The sequence below is a fragment of the Ips typographus genome, linkage group LG3, assembly GCF_016097725.1.
Source record: "Ips typographus isolate SLU linkage group LG3, UJ_Ityp_2.0, whole genome shotgun sequence".
Taxonomy (NCBI): Eukaryota; Metazoa; Arthropoda; class Insecta; order Coleoptera; family Curculionidae; genus Ips; species Ips typographus.
Window position 1 is genome coordinate 12,609,825 of NC_138424.1, and position 18,296 is coordinate 12,628,120.

The 18,296-nt window shown below is 35.7% G+C and overlaps 1 protein-coding gene across 4 annotated transcripts in view; it reads left to right on the plus strand.

Annotated features, from left to right (window-relative positions):
* Positions 1-11,284, plus strand: part of FANCI (Fanconi anemia complementation group I) — a 59,608-nt gene extending 48,324 nt beyond the window's left edge. Inside the window, exons 17-21 of one of the 4 annotated variants that reach the window (XM_081976865.1) lie at positions 1,725-1,902; positions 1,963-2,173; positions 2,238-2,557; positions 10,958-11,016; positions 11,047-11,284. In XM_081976865.1, the coding sequence (XP_081832991.1) occupies positions 1,725-1,902; positions 1,963-2,173; positions 2,238-2,557; positions 10,958-11,016; positions 11,047-11,112 (834 nt within the window). In that variant the 3' untranslated portion in view covers positions 11,113-11,284. Of the gene's footprint in view, positions 1-1,724; positions 1,903-1,962; positions 2,174-2,237; positions 2,558-10,957 lie in introns of all 4 variants that reach the window. The other 3 variants (XM_081976866.1, XM_081976862.1, XM_081976863.1) reach the window with 3 other exon arrangements.
* The last annotated feature ends 7,012 nt before the right edge of the window (positions 11,285-18,296 follow it).

Sequence of the window (18,296 nt, forward strand, 5' to 3'; positions counted from 1 at the left end):
TAAAGAGATAGTTTAAAGAGCATATTGAAGGGTCTGGAATGCTTTAGAGGCATTTGGAAATAATTCTTAGATAGTTCTGGAATTTTTTGGAAACTTATAGACTGTTGTGACCTTTTGGGAGCTTCTAGTCTAGTTGAGGAGCATTTGGAATCTTTTAGATCGTTTTGGAAGGCTTTCGACTGCTTTGGAAGCATTTTGGAGTTCCCGTAGTGTTTTAAAGCCTTTTTAAACTATTTGAGGAGTATTTGGAAGGTTTTTGGACAGTTTAAAGAGCATATTGAAGGTTCTGGAATACTTTAGCGGCATTTGGATATTCTTAGACGGTTCTAAAAATTTTTGGAAGCTTCTAGACTAGTTAAAGAGTATTTGGAATCTGTTAGGCTGTTCTAAAAGCTTTTGGAAGCTTTTAGATTGTTTTGAAAGGTTTCTGACTGTTTTAGAAACATTTTGGAGTTTCTGTACTGTTTTGAAATCGTTTTAGACTACTTTAGGAGCCGTGAAGGTTCTGGATTGCTTTTACGGCATTTGAAATCTGGAAGACGGTTCTAGAAACTTTTGGAAGCATTAAAACTGTTCTAAAAGCATACTGAACTTTTAAACTGTCTTGAAATGTTTTGAGAGCATCTAGACTTTTAAAAGCTTTTGGAAGACTTTCGACTACTTTAGAAGCATTTGGGAGTTTCTGTAGTATTTTGAAATCTTTTTTGATTTCCTTAGGAGCATTTGGAAGGTTTCTGGAGAGTTTAAAAAGCATTGAAGGTTTTGGACTGCTTTTAAAGCATTTGAAAACTTATGGAGGGTTCTAGAAACTTGTGGAAGCTTTTAAACTGCTTCTAGACTGGTTGAAGCCTTTAGACTGTTTTAAAAGCTTTTGGATGGATTTCAACTGCTTGAGAAGCATTTTGAAGTTTCTGTAGTGTTTTAAAACCTTTTTAGACTACTTTAGAAGCATTTGGAAAGTGTTTGAACAGTTTAAAGGACATTGAAGGTTCTAGACGGCTTTTAACGCATTTATTATTAACCTTGTAGACGATTCTTTTTAGACGAAGCTGTTAAACTGCTCTAGAAGCATACGGAAGCTTTTAGACTGTCTTGAAATCTTTTGAGAGCTTCTATAGATAAGTTGAAAAGCTTTTGGAACCTTCTAGGCTGTTTTGTAAGCTTTTGCAAGGCATTTTGGAGCTTCTATAGTGTTTTGAAATGTTTTTTTACAATTTTTTAGACTATACCGGAGAATTTGGAAATTATTTGCTCAGTTTAAATTTGTAAATTGATACTTACTCATTTTGCAACAGATAATTGGTATGTTTTTGTTTCTCAGAAGCTTTCAATATTTCAATAAAAATATAATATAGCTATTGCAAATGGCAGCAAATAAGCACAAAAAAACTAAATTAAGCACAAAAAGAAGAAAAAAGCAAAAAACGAACAAAATCTGTCAAATGACGTGTTTTGGTGTAAATCGTTTATATTAGATGTCAAAGTTTGGTTGCTTTTATTATTTAGAAAAAGCAAAATTTCTAGAAATCCGGACTCTAGTTATTATTATTAGATTTGTCTTTATTTCCTTTGCGTAAATCATTTTTTGTTAAGACAAAATATGTTTTAAATTTCTTTTTATTTTTTTGTGATTTGCTTCTACGGCTCTATGTACTGGTATTTTAATTAATTTAAATGTCGTGGAAGTCGTGTTATTCGTATAAGCAATTTTTTCTTAATTTTAGGACAGCGTTATAGAAAATGAAGAATCTCTAAAAATTGTTAATCCGGGCACTGCTAATTTTATAATACTATCAATGTGTTCTTCTATCAAAACAGTTTTGGATGACACTGAGAATGTTATATCCAGATTAAAGTCGGATTGGTATATTCTAAATTATCCTGGTGAAAACAATAAGACAAGTAAGTTATTGTTTGTAATAAGGTGATAACAAAATGATTTTTCTTAAATCCATGTTACAGACAAGGAAGAGTTAAGAGCAAAAGAAAAAGGCGTTTCTTGTCAATTGTGTTTTGTAAGCCGAATATTGACAAATTTACTGAAATTAGCACTACCATCTGGAACTATTTCCGATGGTGTTTTTAAGAATGTGGTACAGTTTTATTCATGTTTGTCTTCGCTTACAAAATATTTGATAAGTAGATCGACACAAACTGCATTTCATGAAGTATGGTAAGTTAATTTTAAAAAAGTGTTAAGTTAATTTACTAGACTGTTTTTTTATTTTTTTTTTCAGGTTTGAAAAATTGATAAAAATAGTTGGTAAGCGACTGGCACCTGCGATTTACGACTTCGTTTACCATATGGAAGCAGGTCAGAAGGAGAATGAGCAAACTGAAGGAGCAAAATCAAAGTCTGAAGGTTCATCGTTGAAAAACAAAATTCTTCGAGAAACTAAGGCGATTCCGAAAGTAATTTACGAAATTGAGCAGTTTGGCCGATATCTGATGCAACTTAGCAAGAAAACTAAATTCGACTTTTCGAAGTATTTAGGCCAGGGAACGTCCAGAGATTTTAGGATTGATTTGAAAGTTTTTCAACAAGATTTAAAGAGAGGTAATAATTTTTATATATAAAAATTTGTTTATTTGTTTATATTATTTAATAGCCCACTCCGTTAATTTTGATCTGATAGCGTAGTTCAAAATCCAGCAAATTTGCATTATTTTTTTTTGTCGCCGAAATTTTTTTTAAATGGAACGAATGAATGAATCGAAAAATTTCTTACCAGAATAATGAAATAGTTAACTGATCCAATACGGCAAAGGCAGTCACATCAGTGGGAGCATTTTGGCTTTGCATATTATTCTAAAGTGTGATTAAATCTGGTTCATAAGTTGTAGTTATTAGTTTCAAGCAAGCCTCTACATTTTTATTTGTTAGTTGGCTTCTTACTTTGCTTTTAATTATATTCATACAAGAAAAAGCCTGTTTGCACGAATATGTCGACCCAAGGACGACTCCAAATGCCAACTTCTTCACATCACTGTAACAATCTGGAAAGCTATTCCACGCTCTGAATATAAGTGTTTCAACTCTCGGCACTTCTTTCAGAGATTTCCACTTGTTCTGTGCGACAAGTGTGCATTTTTGGACTTCCAATTCTTCCAACTTGCTTTTGAGATCCGTGAACTTACTACTCCACAAGTCTTTGCTTTTCAAATCCAGCAATTGCATTTGAAGCTATCCTGCTTCAATTCCAAATGGTTCAATGTTAATCTCATTTGTATTTGTGTTGAGAGGGTTTACTATGAACGCGAGAGTGCTTTTATTCATTTTGAATTGCTCGAATCTCTCACCAATTCCATCCTTCATTTTACATAAAATTATGTTGTAAGTAAGTTGTCTCAATAGTTGCATTAGTTTCATCGCGATATTGCTTTAGATTTTTAAAATGAAGTAATTTACCGGCCTCCATATCTTCAACCAAGAGAAGTAATTGATTTTGGAGGCATAAGCTGGGGTTTCTCTTCCTTGCCGTTTTAGGTTTAGCTCATTTAGTTTCATTGTGATATCTACCATAAAGTAAAATTTTTGCAGCCATTTATTATCTTCTAATTCGGGGTGATTAATTTCTTTTTCATTGAGAAAGGTTTTTATTTCATTAAAGCATAAAGCAAAACGGTACATTACGTTATTTCTTCAAGGAATTCTTTAACCTGCCAACATGCTGTTAATAATCTTAATTACCAAATTGATGACCTCAATTATTTCGGCCGGAAATATTTGGGCACATAGCGCTTGATGAATTATGCAGTAAAAGATTAGAATTTCGTGATTAATTTATTTCTGAAATATTACTCCTTTATGTACCCATGTCATACTTCTGGCTCCATCAGTTGTAATGGAAACAATTTTATTTAGATCGATTCCATTATCCTCCAGGCACTTTTGAACAGTGTTTGCTATATCTTCCCGACGAGTTTATCCCAAGAGCGGTAGCAATCCTAATAGTTCCTCTTTCGGACCTTCAGATGACGTATACCAACTTGTGCAGTATCTTTTATGCCACAATCTCATCTATAGCTAGTGATAATGCAGAAGCCACTACAATATCTTCCACTTGCATATGTGCTACATTTGAAGACATTTTTGCAACTCGATCTTGAACTGTTTTAGCAGATAATGGCATATCTTTGATTTTCTTGATAATTTCGGTTTTGTTTTTGAAATCACGGAACACGGAACAGTACTTCAGATGTACGTAAGAAACAGTCTTTAACAAACTCACCATCTGTGAATGGTTTTCCCCTTTTTGCAATTTCTAGTGATACTGCAAAGCTTGCCTGATTTACGTGGTTTGAAGATTTCGTCCAGTTACTTAACATGGAACTGGACTGCTGCTGTCTTTTTTGAAGCACTTGAACAGCTTTTCTTCGTGCATCACCGATTGGATATTTATCGGCGAATTGAGTATGTTTCGTAGTAAATTGTCTCTCCCAATTTGATTTTTTATTGTGTGCGAGTTTTTCGTGACAAATGAGGCAAGTCGGACGGCCATTGTAATGCATAGCGTTCATATGCAAAAAAACTCTGTCCAATCCTGCTTGAATTCTCTTCTTCAGTAGTTCTTCTCTTTAATAATTTTAAAAATAACAAACATATGATATTCTTTCTATATTTCTAAATACCTTATTGAAAATAATACCCTTTTAAATTAGCCACTTCTTGAAACAACGAGTGAATAACGAAACTATAGTATGATACATACCGAAGAATGATAGTAGTAGTATGATACAGTCAAAACATTAATAAAGAAGCGCAAATACCGCCAACAATTATTAAAATACGACTAAATTTACAATTAACTGTTAACCTAACAAAACACATTCACGCGCCCCGATCATACGCTAAATACAACGCAATGGCGAGCAGTGTTGCCGTTGTCGCTTCTATCCGCAACCCACCGAGGCGATGTACGAAAAATTACGTATTACTTACTTACGTAAGTTATTAGATCGTCTCCTTTATCACGCGGGTTGCAATCTGCAGATCGTTTTTGGATAAGGATTTTTTTCAACAAAATAATAAATTGAGCCGCGGGTTGCCGATCCCTGGGTTAGCCGTTTATGGAAAAGAAGAAATGGATTTTTTTTGTAAATTTAGCTACTTATGTTATAACTCCTGATCTATACAGGATGATTTTTTTTTCGATGTTTAGTGAAAAGATCTCGGAAACTAACAGGGCTACGAAGTCGGTTAAATGGTGAAAGAACTGTAGTTTTAGTAGACCAATTGAAAACCGTTTTTTGTTTTTTAAAAAAGTTTATGGTACACTAGATATTTAGCAAAAACCAAATTTGTCGGTTTTTTTGATTCCGTCTAGCCGGTTTATCATTGCTTGTAGAAAAATGAAGTTCAAATAAAAGTTGTAGATATTTATGAGCTGAATAAGATAAGCTTTATTTTATTATTTCTGACACTTCATTTTTGACATATACTTGCTTTTTTTCTAATGCAAAGCATAGTCTAAAATTACTCTAAAATGATTTTTTTCAAAATCAAGATCAAGATCTTCTTTTATAACGACAATAAAAAGTACATAATTTTATTTTAAAATAGCGAAATTATACCCATTTTTTCTTCTATTTTTGCAATTTGAATATTTTACAGTGCAGCGCTCGCTATTTCGCGTCATTTGATCTCAAGAGCTTAGACTTCCGATTCAATTAGTATTAAATTGCAAACAAATAAAACTAGTAAATGACGTTATTTTGGCGCTATGATTCATTAGGCTCTATCAAACTTGCAATTATTGCACCTGCAATATAATTTGAATCCAGTGCAATTTTTAAAGATTAAAAATAAACCAGCACATAATATCATAACTATCGTCATAACCAATTTTTGTGATTGAAATGAAATTGATGAAATGAAACATTTTAAAAATTAAAAAATATTATCATTATAAATGTGGGTGGGTTCTTGGGGTGTAGTCCGTAATAAAACAAAGATCAAATTGCTTGAGCACTTGTAATTGACGTTTCGATGCTGACTGACCTCGTCATCAGAAATTGCAAGATAGCAAAAATTGACAAAGAAGTCAGCACACAAGGCACCAATTAAAAATAAAATATAATAGGAACAATTTTAAATGTTAAACATAGAAAATAAAATAAAATGAAAAAAAGAAAAACACAGTAAGTGAACTTAAAAACTCGAATAAGTTTGCACGCAGAAAGCTTTAGGAAATGTAATTTTTTTAAGATGGTTAAGAGTATATTCAAAAAACAAACTTACCAAGAAAGGCAGCCTGGGATGCCAAAAAAACATACTCTACTATACGTACTTTTTCGTATCGTTATAGCTTGAAAAAAGATCTTTTTAGAGGTGTTATTTTCGAATAGGCTTTCCATTAAAAAAAAAAAGAAAGTTTTTGTCATATGTCAAACAAGACAGGTGACAGAAATAATGTTATTTGCTTATCTTCTTCACCTCACAAATATCTACAACTTTTGTATAGGTATGTAATAGTATATTACACACCGGGGTGGGAAGAGTTTCATTACTGTCGAGAGATTAGTTAGATAGCCGAGACGCGAAGCGTCGAGGTTTAGCTAGGATCTCGAGACAGGAATGAAACTTCCTACCGAGGTTTGTATACTATTTTATTTACAACCATCATATTTCTATCAAAATTTACAAATCATTGTTTCATTCTGAACATATCTAGAATATTACATTTAACAAAAAACTACCAAGCAGTCATTTTTCTATATGCTTTTCTTCTGCTTTTCTGTTATGCTGTCCCAACGTGCCATGTCTTCTGAAGCTGTTGCAAGTAGTTCACAAACCTCAGTCATTCAGCAGCACATTAATTTGTCGACCAAAGAGACAACTGTTGGAGACGCCAGTGCTGGTACTGGCCTAAATATTTCTATAAACACTTATAATAATTCAAATGTAACCATTAATTTCAATAAGTAGTTTGTTTTAGTTTAGATCATGTTAATTTTAGTATTGTAATGTATTATAGGCATTATAACCGTTAGAATGCATACAATTCGAGTTGTAATCCAGGACATTTTTCTCAATTTATTATTTGCGAACTGAATATCGATCCGACTTTATCTGACATTTAAAAAATTTGATTCAATCATTTTTTTTTTTTTTTAAATATTAACAATCACAATTTTAGAGGGCGGGAAATGAGGGCGGGAAGTGAGGGCGGGAAGTAGAGGTGCGCAATATGATACTTCCTAACCTTCAATGACGTTAGTAATGACAGCATTACATATATGGTTGTAAATAAACAATATTTTTCTACAAGCAATAATAAATTAGCGGGATGGAATAAAAGAAATCGACAAAATTTTGTTTTTGCTAAATATCTAGTAACCATAAATTTTATCAAAAACGAAAAACTGTTTTGAATTTGTCTTCTAAAACTTGCTGCTTGTACAAAAAGTGCTATTAACTTTGATATTGTTACGTCAATTTAACTCAACAATTAATAAATTTATATACACTTCAAAACACTCCGTACAATAATTAATTCAGCTACTACGAAACACTACTACAATTCCACAATTATTCCACTATTTAAACTTTACCGCGTTCCCTAATTTACTACTCCCGCCGTCGAGACCGCCTCCTTTACATTCGGTAAACCACGTTCTAGACAAATCGCTTCGCGATTTGCGTCGAACATCGAAGATGCTTCTAGGTGTGTCGCTATCTAACGGTGGCCTACTTTAAAACGTTTCCGTCTGGACTTTCCCATTTGCGAGTAATTAAGTCATCCCGCAGTCGAAGCGAATTCCAGTGCAACCAGTAACCCGCTACTGTTGGCCCATATCTGGAAATCTGTTGCCAATCCGGTTTCAAATCCTTCTCCAACCATCTTCTGATTACTTTCAAATCAGAGTCTGAGCGCTGCCCTTTTATTATGTCTTCCTTAGAAACGCTGCTCTTCATTCTTTTTGTCGCCTCTTTATCTGTCACCTTCGCGATTTGACCAATCCTCCAGCCATTATGAATTTGTCCTTTCCGGTACCTTAAGTCACTATCAAAAGCTTGACGATCCTCTACATATCGCGGTAAATGTCCTTCCGGGTTCTTCATTTCCTTCTCCTGGTTACGCCAGTTCTGCGGGGTCGGTAAACGAGACTGCTGTCTGCAATTCCAGCGGTAATGTCCTTTACGTCCACAATTATAACACGTAATTTCTTTTAACAGAGGAGTTCCGGTGATTTGTTCTAATGTCCTGATTTCGTCGGCACTGCGGGTTTGGAGAACAAGACCGCTGTCTGCAATTCCTGCTATAGTGTCCTTTGCGTCCACATTGATAACACTTCACTCTAGTGATCGGGCGTGATCGTTCTAACTGTGTGGACTGACCATTTCCTAATGCTGCCATTTGTTGCACTAATTGGCCGAACATTGATTTAATTTCATCTATTAATGTAGCAACATGATCGGCTGGCGGTACTCCTCTTGAATAGTAACGGCCCTGATCTTTGGCTTTAAGTCATTGCAAGCAGCTTCAACTTCCAGCGCTCGAACCAGTAATTCGCTGCTGTTGCTCCCTTTGAACATCTTCAGCATTTTCTTTACCTCCGGATCTCGAATCCCTTCTACAAAATACTGTGCCACAAATTCTTCTTGGATTTCATCCGGGACGGCTGGGTAAGCCAGATGCACAAGGCGACGAATTTCGGCTTCAAACTCTTGTAAATTTTCGCCAGTTTTCTGCTGTCTTGACTTTAATTGTGTTTGGTACACTCGTTTCCTATGCTGATCCCCATAACGTCGTTCTAATGCAGCTACTAATGCTTCATAGTTGCTTCGTTGGGCGATAGGCAGAGTCTGTAACAGCTCCAATGCAGGTCCTCGTAATGCCACTATTGGTGCTACAGCCATTTCCTCGTTACTCCATCCATTTGCATTTGCAGCGGCCTCAAATTGGAGTTGGTACGTTGCCCATGAAGTTTGACCGCCGTATGTGGGAGGCTTGATCTTGTTGAGCCCGTTTCCGGTGATCACTGTAGAGCTGGCTCCTCTGCTGTCAATTTTCCGCTCTAAGTCGCGTAACTTTATCTCGACATCATTCTGAATTTTATTATTGTCCTCCCGAACATGATTTAGTTTTACCTGAACATCACACTCCATCTTTTTGAGACTATGGGTTACATACTCTTGGATTCCTGTTTTGGTCCCCGCTAGAACGTTCAATATTTCTACGTTACGCTTTTCTTGCCGCTCTCTATCTTCTTGACGCATTTCTATATCTTGTTGTCTCATTCTTTCTTGTTCTTCTTTGTCGTGTTGTCGAATTCTTTTTCTTGCTGTCGAATCCTTTCTTGTTCTTCCTTGTCTTGTAGTCGAATTCTTTCTTCTTGTTGTCGAATCCTTTCTTGTTCTTCTTTGTTTGGTTTAAGCATTTCCATAATAGCTGCAAGTTGGGCCTCCATAATTGCACTTTAACGTCTTGTTATTGGCATAAAATAAATTTAACACACCACTGTTCTGAAAATCTCTAGTCCGTTTCTGAACACTAACCCGTTTAAATTTAGTTCAAATTCACGTCGCACTAATGTCTGATCCCACTTCTGACACCAATTGTTACGATTTTCTCGTGGGTTTACACAAAGTCAATTTAACTCAACAATTAATAAATTTATTTACACTTCAAAACACTCCGTACAATAATTAATTCAGCTACTAAAAACACTACTACAATTCCACAATTATTCCACTATTTAAACTTTACCGCGTTCCCAAATTCACTACTCCCGCCGTCGAGACGGCTTCTTTTATATTGGGTAAACCACGTTCTAGACAAATGGCTTCGCGATACACCTAGAAACATCGAAGTTGCTTCTAGGTGTGTCGCTATCTAACGGTGGCCTACTTTAACACGCGCCCGGTCAGATATTGCGGCGCATCGATTACATCCCGAATCGAGTGCTCGTTCGGAAGTATCGAGCATAGTAGGCCCAAACCGTAACAATATTTTAAATCAGACACCTTGTATATTATTCTATTTTCTGTTTTGCTCCTTTTTTTTAACAATTCGGTATAACATTTTTCCTGTACCTAACTCTAAAGGGCGATTTAGAGTTCCGCAAAGTTTAAAAAAAATGGGCTCTTTGTACATGCACAATTTGATTCACCTTGTTGCCAACTGTCATTTTATTACGCACTATTTCTTTAGTTTCGTTTTTTTTTAGTTTCTAAAATTTTTCCATATTTTTTTGTTTTTATTATATTTTAAATTGGCTGGATGGAATAAAAGAAATCGACAAAATTTCGTTTTTGCTAAATATCTAGTAACCATAAATTTTTTCAAAAACGAAAAACTGTTTTGAATTTTTCTTCTAAAACTTGCTGCTTGTACGAAAAGTGCTATTAACTTTGATATTTTAAATCAGACACTTTGTATATTATTCTAATTTCTGATTCGTTACTTTTTTAAAAAAATTCTGTATAACAGTTTCCTGTACCTAACTTTAAAGGGCGATTCAGATTTCCGCAAAGTGAGCACTTTTCACCCAGTTGATTGTCAATATGCTTTTTGTCATATCTGGGCTTACTTTTTACAGTTAATACTTTTTTCCGCGACCTCTGCAACAGCTCGCAGCTCAGGTGGGGACAAGTAACATCTGCGTCTTCAGACATTTCCATGTTAAAAGCACCCTAAGAAACGTTCCAGCTCAAAATATTAATGGCACAATAACACAATTATGACGTTGTCAAGATTGTAAACAAATTACCAGTCGTTTATTATGGATTCTGATTCTGTGTTCGTAAGATTCTGATAAATGGTTGAAAATAAAATAGTATACAAACCACGGTGAAAAGTTTAATTTCTGTAAGAGAGATAAAGTTCACTTTAACTACCTAATTTCTCGACAGAAATCAAACACTTTCCACCTGAGTATGTAATATACTATTCCAATTTGTGGGATAGGCCCACTAGTGCACTGTAAATTATTACCATAAGAAATTTTTTAGCAGTTGCTGAAGACTCAACTCAATCTGATGACGATGACGCAAACAGTTCTTCCCATGAAGCACCTACAAACGTAAACGAATCTGACGGGGATAGCAGCATTGACAACGATGAAAGTGCCGGGATACCTTCATCGTCCAAAAAAAGGCGAAAATAAGTAGAATATGCAGGGTAGGTGTAAAGTTGGGAGGACTTTCTGACTTCTCTACTACCGTTTTGTTAAAGCTTATTCACAAACATTTATTTTTAACTAGATATAAGAAACGTTTGTTTGTAGATCTAAAAAAGTTGTAGTTTTTAATACCGTTCGTAATATACACTTTTTTCAACTTTATCATCTTTATTTGGAATTTGGGTGTACATTAAATGGTACACTATTATTCCTACCTCAATTTTGACATTTCTTTTCTCGATGAGGTCGGTTTTACCCATGTATTTTAGGGATTTGCAGAAAATGTCACCGTAGTCTGAGAGTAGTTGCCTTAGTTCTTTCTTGATTTCTTCTTCTTCCAACGTTACATTTCTCCTCGTCGGGCTGGCTTAGTAGTGAGCAGCCGCCTGAGGACCTTTCGGTTTTCAGCATTACGACGGTGGTCCCTTTGTATATCACCATATACTTAGCTTTATGTTGTGCCGCCTTATTCTGTGATGCTGCATACGAAGTTGTTCTTTACCAGCCATTTACGTTTGGCCTGATTAGAGTTTTATTTTTGTTCGGGTTTTTCTGTCGTTACTAGTAACTGCTTGATTTTTCCCGGCGCTAAGTTTTCTGTTGCTTTCAATTTACTTTGTCTATCTTCGTTATTCTGTATGTGATTTGGTAGGTTTTTCTATACGAACTTATTATATAAACTGTCTTATCTTTCCATAAATCCTCCTGGATTGCTCTCATTGTTTGCCTAACTCCGCTTATCCATGTAGTTGCTGATCTTCCACGTTTTCTTTTGCTTTCTGGAATGTCTTCTAGAGCTCGTTTAGGCCGTATGTTCTCGTTCATGCGTTGTACGTATACATATTAACTGTCGAGTTTCTATTCTTTCTGAGGTTGTATGAATTTTATTTGTTCTCCGCCTAATTTCATTATTCGAAATGTGCTCTCTCTTTGATATGTGACAGGCTGTTTTTAGGTAGTCCATCTCCACACAGTCTATCCTTCTTCTTGTCTTTTCTGTCATTTGCCAGCATTCTGCCCTATACGTTAGGATCATTATCGTACGTTTCCATTATGTCCCCAAATTCATCCACGTTGATCGTTTAAGGTACACAGCAGACTGGCTCGGAGACCAGTATAATATTATAAGTGCGTCGATGCTGCTTAAATATCCATCTGGTGACCTCAATTCGCCTATCTTGTTTGCAATTATTTAGTACTGCAGGAGATAGAAGTATTACAAGAAATTCATATTGAAGTTGTGTTACAATATCAGTCGTGTTATAGCCAACCGTTCTGTTCACCAATGAACCTCTCTTGAAAATGTATTGCTAATGATTTTCTAGCAGAAATTGCCCTAAAACTGACCGTCAATGATGGTTAGTCAACGTTGAAGCATGATTTGTACTATAGAAAGCCGCAGAGGCTTTGAGCTTCGATTGTTGCCAGTCTGTCTGTAACTTCGCTCAACAGTAGTTTCTTCTGCTTCTCAGAACAAATTGCAACAGTGGTCACTTGTTAACTAATTTGTTAGTTAGAGTCAGTGTTTTCGCCGTCCACGAACGATATTATCAAACGCCATCATAGACTCAGCGGGGCATAGACTCTTGTGGGATGATTTAAGTTTTCGGGTTTTTGGATAGTTGGACTAGGCTGGTTGTCGCGTAATCTTTTCGAAACAGGCTTTATCAAAGCTTACTTACGGTAATGAAAAATTAAAAAATTTCCCTCCCGACCAAAAATGTACTTAATCCAATTGTAGACATGTTCGTCTTCGACCTCTGGCGCATACGCGCCTTCCTTTCGATGCAATCAGCGAAAAACCGTTCCGCAAACCGTTTTTTTCCCCCACCACCAAAGGGGGGATCGGAAGAGATTTTGGATTTTGGAAAACAAAAGGAAATTTTGGCAGACGGGTCTGCGGGTGACCAGATCTGTCACGGTAGGATTGAAATTTGGATATCCCCAAAATGAGGATTTAGCCCCCCTTTTCAACCCCCCATGAGGAAAGGAGGTGGAGCCCCATGACGCCGAAGGCGGAGTACTCAGTCGGACGAGCGCAAAATGGACAATTCGCCCGAGTTTTACAGGCTATTTTTTCTACGACTAATTGAAATTACTTACAAAATTTCACACAAGTAAACACTCAATGTTTGAAAGGTTTCCGTGTTTACATTACCACTTTTGACACAGCCAAAGTTCGACCGGTGTCCCGGATTGTCACCATGTGACAGCTGATTAACTTCGTCTTTTAGATTGAGGTATTGAATGGATTTGGTTCATTGTAAATCGTAAGTTCGTATCATTTGCTTTCTCATACAGGGTTTTTCAATGAAAAGTAGCCACCCTGAATATCTTCCAAAATAATTTCTCTGTTAAAAAATGCTATGACACGTCAACAAAGATTGCAAGGGGGACATCTTTTTACGTAGGATTTGAATTTCTGCCATCAGCCCCTTTGCCGCCATAGCCACCCCCACTAAGTTTTCAAATGGCACCATACCCTGTGTGGCACATCGTTGGAAAGGGTATTTCATAAGGAATTAATTGCACTATTTTATTTGTACATTTGCTTTGAATTGAGACAAAAAAAAATAAAAAATACGTTTTGTGTTTATTTTTTGTTAACTGCAGAAATAATAGCAAATAAGCGGTTATCATTTAATTAATGGCTGAAAATAACCTCCGTTAACTGCCATACAATAATCCAAGCGACTTTGGAAGAGTTCGCGAACATTTGTGAGGACTTTTGCGGTGTCAGCTGTCGGCATTCATGTATTATTCTCTGCCTAAGGTCTGCAATATTGGCCAGCTGTTGCATAGACTTTAGATTTTAAATGCCTCCATAGAAAAAAGTCCAACGGAGTGAGGTCGGGTGATCTCGCAGGCTATTCCATGGGACCACGTCTACCAATCCATCTTCCAGGAAATCGATTGTTCAGATATTCTCGAACGGGAAGTGAATAGTGTGGAGGTGCACCGTCTTGTTGGAAAATTAGTTGATTTTCAAATAAATTTTCATCATTTTCTAGTAGCTCTGTTATGGTCGGATCAACAGTGGTGTCAAGAAGCTCAAGATAAGTAGCGCCATTCAAATTACCGTCAATAAAAAACGGACCAACGATGTGGTCTCCTAAAATACCTGCCCAAACATTAAGTTCTTCTGGATATTGGGTATGGGTTTCCCTAAACCAATGTGGATTCGTGTCTGATTAATACCTACAGTTATGCCTGTTCACTTCTCCACTCAAAAAAAACATACACTCATCACTGAAGCAAATATTGTACGACAAGTTCACGTTGTTTGTCAGATTAGTAGACATAATTTCACAAAATTATTGTAGTCTTCTATCATAGTCATCGTCGTTTAATTCCTGAACCAATTTTACCTTGTATGGATGAAAATTGTGTTTTTTTAAAATTCTCCATACACTGCTTGTCAAAACACCCGATGCATGGGAAATTTGATTTAAAGACTGATTATTATCCATTGCAACGTGTCCCAAAACAGCAACTTCAATTGGTTCATTAATAATTTGTCTTTCAGGTTGATGTTTTTTGTTTGTCACTGAACCAGTTTCCATGAATTTTTGCATCAACTTTAAGACATACTGATGACCAATTAATTTATCTGGATGGATTGCATTGAAAGCGCGCGCGGCAGCTCGTGCACAGTCGTTATGTTTGAAATAAAAACATACAATTTCTATTCTTTCGGCAGTCGTGTAAACCATATTGACAATGTTCCTTCAAACGAACTTACAAGTTGACCGACTGAGGCAAAAACATGGAATGGAAAACAGGTATTCGGTAGTGTTATCAGCAGTTTGACCAAAATAAGAAAACGTATTTTTTATTTTTTTTTGGTCGCAATTCAAACCAAATGTACAAATAAAATAGTACAATTAATTCCTTATGAAATACCCTTTCCAACGATGTGCCACACAGGGTATGGTGCCATTTGAAAACTTAGTGGGGGTGGCTATGGAGGCAAAGGGGCTGATGGCAGAAATTCAAATCCTACGTAAAAAGATGTCCCCCTTGCAATCTTTGTTGACGTGTCTTAGCATTATTTAACAGAGAAATTACTTTGGAAGATATTCAGGGTGGCTACTTTTCATTGAAAAACCCTGTATAATAAAATAGATGTTTTTATTCTTTAATTGAACACTAACTGAAACTTTAATGGCATTTTCATTGCCTCAAAACATACGCCAAAATGCAATGTTTAGATGCCAATTGTCAGTGAGGGTGACAATCAAAAGAATTATTTTGTTTACGTTTAAGATTAGCTGTAATTGGTCTATTTCATATCGCACGCTGAAGATTGTCTGTGAATGGTCTATTTCATATCGCACGCTGAATATTGCCTGTGATTGGTCTATTTCATATCGCACAGTTGCGGAAAGTCTAAGATTCTGTATTCGTTCAACAGGTGGCAACTGCCTACTTATCCGTTCTCTAAACTATTAAGGAATTAACCAATATCCCTGTAGGAGTAGAAAAAAGTTATTTTGTTTTAAATGTGTACAAGGTGTCGGAGGTAGCGCGCTGTACATTTTAGATCTGTATCTCCGAAATTATCGACTTTTGGACTCAGGTAAGTTGGGTTATATCATCATATTTAAGCCTCAAGAATTTTTGGTAGCATTTTTTCCGCACCTATCAGGGACACCCTATATATTTACATATAATCGTATACGTAAATTAGGCGGGGTTCCCACTGAAGCGATACGATAAGCGATACAACAGGTGATTCGATAAGCAACCCGATCCTGATTCGACACTTCAACACCGATCACTCATAATCGTGCAAATGTAATGGAAGCATCTATGGTGCACACTGGAGCGATCTCGATACTTCACCGATGAGGGCGACACAGCTGCTGGGTCGCATATACAGTGCGTTTTTTTTAACGCGCAACATAGGATTTCACGTGTTAAATTTTTAAGCCCATGTTAGACCATGTTATTTTGGAACTACAAGTATAAAACTTGACGGGTGGCTATTTCGTACCCTGAAGCTTAAGTAAGTTTACCAATTCGGCCTAAAAAGTGTTAAAAAGCTTGCAAAAAATCATATTTTTTCGAATAGGTTTTATCGTTTCATACTCCCTGTATGCATTGTTGTTCTTTGTTGTTTTTGATACTGGCACGGCAGGTAGCAGGTAAAATTTGGCGTAGAAAGTAAAACAGGGTGATCATTAACTTTATATCAAGAAAGTTAAGAACTAAAGAAGTATTTTTATAAGTGAATTGTTCAAAGTGACCTCCGTTTGAAGCCAAACAGTATTCCAAACAATCATAAAATGCCCTTTTGACGTTCAAAAGATGTCGGATCGTGATGCAGTCAAAATATATCACTTTACCTGCTACCTGCCCTGCCAGTATCGAAAACAACAAGGAACAACAATGCATACAGGGAGTATGAAACGATAAAATCTTTTCGAAAAAAAGTGATTTTTTTCCTGTTTTTAATCACTTTTTAGACCAAATTGGTAGACTTACTTAAGCTTCAGGGTACTAAAGACACACCCGTCAAGTTATAGACTTGCAGTTCCAAAATAAAATGGTCTAACATGGGTTTAAAAATTTAACACGTAAAATCCTATGTTGCGCGTTAAAAAAAACGCACTGTACAGCACCCGTGCTAGGCGAATCGGAAAAGCTGAAGTTGGAAACAGTAATAGCACCTGCGCTAGAATTTCTGCATCGTAACACCATCTGTCCTAGAAACGTTTTTCGTATACTGTTTCATCAATGCTACTTAATCTATCAAATAAATTAGTTTTCGAGAACAAAACGCATGCGGCTTATATCCAAACTACTAGCTACATTTATATTTTAATTGCAACATTGAATATTTTATTACAATTGCGTAATCTGTACAGTATTTTTTAAAGTTAATATTTGAAAATGCTTATTTTGAAATTTGAAATGCCTTTAATTCCGACATAACGATTAAGCGAAAATTAGTATAACTTCTCTTTGGTGATTGACACTGTTTCATAATTTGACAGGCGTGATTTTTTTATTATGTTTTTTTATTAACACAAAGAAGTATTAGTCCATATTCTTTCAGTGAAGTTGTATGAGTACGAAAGGTAAGGAATGACTCGCAGTCGTCTCCACAATATTTTATTTCAACCTGCTCAACTAGTTTCGGACATATAAATGGCCGTCTAAAGAGGAGAGACAGTGAGACCCATGTTATTAAGAATCAGTGAATTTAAAGAATAGTTTAAAGGGGGGAATAAAGCTCATTATGGAGAAAAAAAATGTATTTTTAATTAAAAACTAAACCCATTTTGTTAGGGCTGGGGATGACCCTATGGGGGAGAGATATGAAATTCAATCTACCATCCGCAGTAGAAGCGATCAGACAGGAAACTTTTTTGTTTCCTTCCTTTGATTGAATTTCATATCTTCATAACAAAATGGGTTTAGTTTAATTAAAAATACTGTTAGTGAGTTTATAGTATGTAGTGTCAGTTTTTTTTCTAAGTTCTTCGAGTGAATAAACCGGTTTAAGTCAAGTGTTTTTTACAATATTTTATTAAATTTCGACTTCTTTTATTAAAAAAAAAACTAAAATTACTGTTCTTATAAATTTGCACTGCGCCCCGTAGATGTGACATAGATGTTTGTTTGTTTACATCTGTAAATAGGCGAATGTCATTCAGAATGATTTGAAAAAATTTTAAACATCGAGTGAATAAATAGCTATTTATGTAACCAGTTACGAAAAGATCGATTTTGTGTAACGAATGAATGTTTGTAGGGCGAGCGCAGCGAGGTCCTACAATTTGAATGAGTTACACAATAAGACATTTTCGAAACGTGTTGCATACATAATTTTTTCTAATTTTGACCAAAAAGCGGTAAAAACCATCTTTTAAAGTGATTTACAAATATTCACTTTCATAGCACCTTGTATAAACAGTGACAACGACATGTTATGATGGATGTCGCCCATATATATAAAATCGTTGCTAAGCTTTGAATAATTTTTACCTGCACTGTATAAGCGGTTGTCGAGCAACCGTATCAGCAACAATGACCTGTTTATCCGTTGCTCGACAACCGCTATACAGTGCAGGTTAAAAGTTCAAATTTTCGCATTTTTGTTCGTATTTTACGACAACAGGGCTCAAGTTAAAAATCTGAAAAAATACAGAAAACTAGTCCGT